Source organism: Halyomorpha halys, unplaced genomic scaffold, assembly GCF_000696795.3.
Source record: "Halyomorpha halys isolate HHAL.00 unplaced genomic scaffold, Hhal_1.1 Scaffold64.1, whole genome shotgun sequence".
NCBI lineage: Eukaryota > Metazoa > Arthropoda > Insecta > Hemiptera > Pentatomidae > Halyomorpha > Halyomorpha halys.
This window is the reverse complement of record NW_027116348.1, coordinates 2134665-2142032: the sequence shown is the minus strand read 5'-3', so window position 1 is coordinate 2142032 and position 7368 is coordinate 2134665. Positions and strand designations below refer to the sequence as shown.

At 30.9% G+C, this 7368-nt stretch overlaps 1 protein-coding gene across 1 annotated transcript in view; it reads right to left on the bottom strand.

Moving 5' to 3' along the window:
• The window catches only part of LOC106692642 (pancreatic triacylglycerol lipase), a 27002-nt gene that overhangs the window by 2397 nt on the left and 17237 nt on the right, over window positions 1-7368 (bottom strand). Inside the window, exons 9-12 of the mRNA XM_014438697.3 lie at window positions 5924-6097; window positions 2796-2888; window positions 1693-1807; window positions 826-1002 (exon numbers count right to left, since the gene is read on the bottom strand). Coding sequence (XP_014294183.3) covers window positions 826-1002; window positions 1693-1807; window positions 2796-2888; window positions 5924-6097 — 559 coding nt within the window. The remainder of the gene's footprint in view (window positions 1-825; window positions 1003-1692; window positions 1808-2795; window positions 2889-5923; window positions 6098-7368) is intronic.

The window sequence follows — 7368 nt, the reverse complement described above, 5'->3', positions numbered from 1 at the left end:
TGGCTCCCATCATGACAGTTCTAGTCCGTCCGCTTCATCTCGGCAACTAGAACTGTTACTCTGCCTCGGACTCTCTCACCTAGACCTCCTCTACCTAAGTCAGTGTCCAGGGCTCATCCCCTGGCACGGCCTTCCTTTCTTAACTATAATTGAATACGCCTTGTCGTGGGCCTTCTGTAAAGAGATATCAGGCTGGAGAAATCGCCTAAGACCAGACAACCCCGACAGATCAAAAAAGTGCCCTCTATGATTTCGTATTTAAATTTCAATTGATATCAGAGTCCGTAAAATTTAAAAAAAAATCAGTAAAATATGAATATTAATAATTATTATTCCTTAAATAAATTATGAATGAAGTAAATAAATTATAAATACAATTTAATTATAATCTAAAACTTTTTGCCACAACAAAATACATGTTTCTGTACTGATTACAATCCAAAATATCATTTTTAATTTTTTTTTTTTAATTACTTTTTATAACATTTTCCCGTATAGTGTTTTTTTTCTATTACCAGATTGAGAAAGGACAAATAATATATTTCTAAATAAAAAAAAATTACCATGGGAATTGTAAACGCATTAAAGCAGTATTATTTACACTAAAATGCGATCTATATTGAAAAAACCTGAAAATATTATATTATATGTAAAAATATTTTTGTATAAACTACATGAGATTTTTAAGCCAGATTCGTTCAAGAGTTTGAACATTATTTTCTTATAATATTTCATTCCCGTTGTCTTGCTGAAAAAGGACACATGGGACATTTCTAAATAAAAATTATAATATACTAACATCTAAAGAAGAAAAATGAAACTTACTAATCTCCATCCAGATTCGCTATACGGACATACTCCGCTATGATTATCTCACCAATCTTTCTGGGTGCATATCGAAGGACAAGAGTTACTGTCACATTGGAAAGATGTGAGTTGTATAATCCATACATTGATGCTGATAACCCTCTGTATACGTATCCCTGAAAAGGATCTCTTGGCCTAGAATATTATACAATTATTTTTATTATTTACTCCACCAATAATATAATTTTGCATAATAAAAATAATATAAAAATGTGGGAACGTAATCTCTGTTTACAGATTATATTTCCCATCATTTATGTTTGGAAAACAGATGCAGAATTTATTTCGTTAGTAATTAAAAACTACGGAAAATCAGGAATAAACAGCTCGGGGGAGAGAAAAGAAAGGTGAGACCCCAAAAGATACTTCCCTAACACAAAATCAAGGCACACAAAGTTTCAATCCTATAATTAAATTGGAAGGACTGTAAAGATGTGCAAAACTTTAAAAATAGCTAAAAACATTCAACCTTTAAAAGGAACTTTTTACCACCAATTTAGTTCACTCATATGTTTTCATAGTCTTAACTCAATTTAGTTGGGGTGTAGAGGTGTCCAAAACCTTTGAATCCTCACGAAAAACAATTGGATATAACCAAATTTGGGACTTAATAAGGTTGTTCTGAATTAAAACCGATTCCGTGGACAGTATATAGCTCCAAAATTATTACTCTGAAGTTTTTACAATTAATTATACTTTCTCTCTACCGAAATAAAAAATAAAAAGTATTTTTAAATAGCTCTATTAACGACTGTCCTTAGAACACCTTGCCAAAAATAACCATCAGTAAAATTAATTACAAAATAATATCAATAAAGCTCTTACTCATTGCGAAGCTCAAATGATGTGTTATCATCTTCAACTTTGGCAGAAAGAAGGATACTGCTTCTAGGTTTAATACTATTTTTAGCTAGGACTACTATGCTTTGCAATTGATCACCTGAAAGAAGAGAAGCCAAATAGGAATTATGATATTCTTAATTTAAAATTTTATTTTAGATGCATTTAAACTTTTGAAGTGAACCTTCCTTACCAACGTTTTACAACTTATGAAAAATAAAATTATACTGGAGTAAATTGATTTCGTGACGCGAGGGATGAAACGGAAATGGTTAGGGGGAGCAGGATAGCAACGCTAGACAATGCTAGCAGGAAAATTTGTATATCGTAATAGGGGAATAGAGATTACAATAGCTCTACAATATTTTCAGTGTTGGTCCGATTGAGTGAGCTCTTTTGAGCTTCTACTCTCCTGTTACAATTTTTTAAAAAATCCTAGTAGGATAGACATAGGCTGTTATAATCTGATTATTAATTATTATTATTATTAATATGGTAAACTTAATCTGAACAATTAATAATTTTCTACAAGATAAATTACTTTCAGGGAGGATAAACTAATCATTCAATGAAATATGAGTTTTTCTTATTTCTTATTTTAGCTATCACAAGCCCATCATATCAACATTTGCTGGTAATACTTAATTAAGATCTTGTAAACTATAATTTCCCAAATGAATTGTATTATTCGATAAACATTATGTAATAATTATAATGAATTAATAAAATAAAATAAATAGGATTTTTGTAGAATAAATATCAATATTAATTAAATTTTAATACATTATTTCATTTTCAGAAGTTTCACTTTTATCGACCTGTCTCAAGACCGTATATATTTTTTTACCAACATATAGTCATGTAGGTATAGTATAATTTAAATCAATCTAAAATACCTATCTTAAACGCTAATTAATCTTAACATAAGCATAAACCACCGATCTTTGCCGCTATTTGGATATGTAGTAGCCAGTATCAGGAATATATTCTTTTCTGAGTTTTTAAGACAAGTAAATTTACACATAATTATAAATAAATAATGAAAACATAGTCACCAATTTATATTGTATCATAACTTTACTACAAACCACAAAACGGTCGTTCTTCTCGAGTCACCATATACAGTGGGCCTCTGGCCAAACCCAAGTCAGCATTGTAGCCCATTATTCCGCAAGAGCCATCTAGATAGGTAAAAGATTAATTACTTTAATTGTAAATATTTGAATTATTTTCTATAAATAGACAAATAAAGTTGTAGCGACACTGCTACTATCTGTTAGTCAAGGAATAAATTATAACCACTTAGAGGCTTCCAAAAGCGGCCAAAATATGTTAATGTCCTATTTGGTGTGACCTAGTAGTCAAGTAATGAACCGCTATCATCAGACAGTCGTCTTATATTAATGTATCTTTATTTTTTGTAAATACTGCAAATTTGCTTGTGTAATAACTATGTATAAAATTGTTGCATTCATAAATGAATGAATAAAGATTATAATAAAGTCTTCTGATCCACTAAAAGCTATTGTCTCTCGATGACCTTTTCAAGTCCACAGAAATCACTAGTACAAACGTTACAAAACAAAAATTAAAGCCGGGATGGATTTATCTCATGGGGGCATAGCGTTAGAGACTAGTGGATCAAACTATCACACTACTATTTCGGCAGTGGTTATTAAGTTTTTTTTCCATGTTGTCACTAACTCCTCAACCTTTACCTTCCTAAGTGTAGGCTGAATAATCCTTGGCTATTTCTGCTCTATTGCCAGGGAATATAGCAAATCTCTAAAAAACTTGCTACCCTCTCGGCAATTAGCTATTACCATACAGATAGTGGTAACCATTGTAGCCCATTATTCCGCAAGAGCCATCTAGATAGATAAAAAATTAATTAATTTAATTGTAAATATTTGAATTATTTTCTTTAAATAGACAAATAAAGTTGTAGCAACACTGCTACTATCTGTTAGTCAAGGAATAAATTATAACCACTTAGAGGCTTCCAAAAGCGGCCAAAATACGTTAATGTCCTAAATGAATGAATTAAGATTATAATAAAGTCTTCTGATCCACTAAAAGCTATTGTCTCTCGATGACCTTTTCAAGTCCACAGAAATCACTAGTCCAAACGTTACAAAACAAAAATTAAAGCTGGGATGGATTTAACATAAACATATTTTGGACATTAACAATTCTCCTATTTGGTGTGACCTAGTAGTCAAGTCATGAATCGTGATCATCAGAAAATCGTCTTATATCAATGTACATTTATTTTTTTGTAAATACTGTAAAGTTCCTTGTGTAATAACTATATATAAAATTGTTGCATTCATAAATGAATGAATAAAGATTATAATGAAGTCTTCTGATCCACTAAAAGCTATAGTTCCTCGATGGCCTTTTCAAGTCCAGAGAAATCACTTGTCCAAACGTCACAAAACAAAAATTGATGGATTTACCTCATGGGGGATATAGCGTTGGACTCTTCATGAATGAAGAGTACGATTAAATAAAACATTTTTTAATAATTACAATGAAATAAGAAAATAAAATAAATCAATTGTTTTCGTATTTTCGTCAATAAAAAATTATTATTGCAATTTAATTTAACTTTTAAATACAATTAATTGAGGCTTTCCACCCTCTACACGACTGTAAGCGAATAATTAACGAACCAAAGTTTCCATTCTGTGAAGACTTAAGGCATAAGTTATCTCATAATAGTCTGTGGCTTTATCAACTTATTATTTTAATAATATAAATGTATAAATAAAATTGAACATTACATCTCAAAGATTAAGCATTTAGGGAGCATTAATTAAGGAAGGAGGGACGGAAAAAATCTATTGTTTGTTCCTTTAGTGGCTGGAGAAAGGGGATTCAGATAGGGTACATGCTGTCCTCTACTTCAGAATTGAGGAATGGTCAGTCGAAGATCTTATTGCATTAGTTATACAATCCTGGTTCACAACCATTGCATTGCATGAACTCTGTATTGTACTCATTTAATACATAGTCTGGGAATGTGTCGATGGTCCTGGTCCTATTTATTCCTATTTTCTGGAAACTAAATAGAGTCTTGGATGGTCCAAACCTCTGGAGTAGACACAACCCCTTCTTCCAAGCTTCTATCTTATCTCCACTCTTTAGACTTAGCATAAGTAACCAGTGTATTAAACACAGACTGATCCACATTTTCACAGCACTTCAATAGAGTTGTCGGATGACAACCTATGAGACATAGTTTTGTAAATAAATATGTTTTAGTTTCAATATATATTTTTCATATAAAGTAATAAGAGTCTATCACAATCCACACTGCTCCTTAACTCGCATGCCTTTAGGACTCGTAAAGTCGCTCGTAATTTTGTTGGTTGACTCTTCACCACGTCTAATCCTCTTGTCTAGCTAACTTCAACTAATTGAATAAGTATTGTATGAGGCCTTCTAATTTTAGTGCATCTCACCTCTTAAATTGGTGCCTGGACTCCTCGACAAGGTATTTAGTTATATAGTATAAATAATAAATAATAGTTATATAGTATTTAGTTATATAAGGTATATATGTATATAGCTATTTAGTTAATATTGTCTGTTCAACCGATTCCTCTGAACAGCCCTGATGAAGCCCTGCAAAGTGGGGCGAAACGTCGGAAAATAAATAGTTGTAAACTATTTTTGTTTCACTTTTGACCGCACCCCTTTAGTGCATCTCACCTCTTAATTGGTGCCTGGACTCCTCGACAAGGTATTTAGTTATATAGTATAAATAATAAATAATAGTAATATAGTATTTAGTTATATAAGGTATATATGTATATAGCTATTTAGTTAATATTGTCTGTTCAACCGATTCCTCTGAACAGCCCTGATGAAGCCCTGCAAAGTGGGGCGAAACGTCGGAAAATAAATAGTTGTAAACTATTTTTGTTTCACTTTTGACCGCAACCCTGACCATCTTCTTATATATGTATTTAGTTAATATTTATTTGTCTTTCTTATATTTCTCATGCTTAATAGTCGTTTGGCTACAGTCTTTATGACATTCATTTATTTATCTAATGTTTTTATCCTGTTGGAGCAATAATTTTGAATGTTTCACCATTTAAATCATGACATCAATTGACTGAATAAACCATACCGCATATTTTAAGAGTATAAATTACAAATCATACAGTTCATGAATTACAATTAACATTAATTAAAGTTAACTGACCTGTACTGTTGGTTTCACATTTATTAGGAAAACATGCTCCACTCCGGAAGTGTTCTCGGGAAATACAAGGAAAACTTCGAAATTGGCATCCATCTTGTTTTGAAGTAACACTTTCCATGAATAACTGAAATCCTCTTGCATGGTTACATATTGTTGAAGAGTTAACTGTACCTTCTATAACATAGACAGACATAAAACCATAATTCTGCAGTATCTTTTCTAGAAATAACTTTTTTTAAAATCATGTAATTAGGAACTTTATCAACGATTTTCATACGATTGTTTCTGTTGGAGCCTTTTATTTTTATTATCAAATTTACAAGAAAACTAAAATATAAATATCAAAATAAAATAGATGGTTGACATTTTTTAAAATTTCATTTAAACATTGAAATAATCAATTTGTTTTAGCGTTTTAAGATATACGAGGCAAGGCTTTGTGGAACATACAACTCCACTGACAACACTAATGGAGTTTGAGTACTAAAAAATTTTGTGACTTATTTTTGGTGACTATGTAAAGCCTTAGTCGGTGCAGTGCCAAGTTTGTGTATCTAGAAATTCCTAAGAAATTTGTGGTTGAAATACGGTCACAGATTTATGTTATCTGCTTATTTCTAAAATTAACAAAACATCAATTTCGATTGATGATTATTTATTGTAATCAGTGATGCCACTTATTCATTTAAGTCTTTTTGGGAATGCAAAGAGAATATAAAAACATTTAAAAAACTAAACCTAAGATAAAATTTTATGACACTTTACTTCGACTTGTAATATTGATTTATTTGGTCGGTTTAATTGCTTTATTTTGAATACTAGCATTATTTATATATGACAATATTTTCTAAATGAGCCTTTCGATTGACTGATTGACCAATTCCACTTACAACATTTTTCTGGAAAATACATTTAATAATATTTTTCGTTCCAAAATTTTTAAATTCTTCTGTTGCAAGAGTAAGGAATAAATATAACAGTTAACTAAGATTTACATTGTGCTCTTAAGCATTTATTCATTTCTAAATTGTTATGAAATCAATATTGATAATATTCAGTATTTAGGATAATAACATTTATTTAATAATAATATATTTCTAATCGGAGCGCGATGACACTGTGATAAGGCACATACTGACGCCAAGGTTTCGAATACGGCTGGGCAGATAATTATTATCTGTAAGACAGTAGCCGTGAGTCAACCCTGTGAGTTATGGAGCACTTCGGTGGTCCGGCCATCCTCACTTATTGCGGAAAAAACTGGCCGTTGAGCCTGATCTTGAAAAAATTACCTTATTTTATAACCGTTGTTCTTCCTTGCAATGCACTGAATCCATGACCCTTCATGGGTCGTAGGAGTTCACATTATTATGATTATTAAATTTATAATAATAATGCATTATTATATTTATAATAATAATGTATTATTTGAGGAAATAAATATT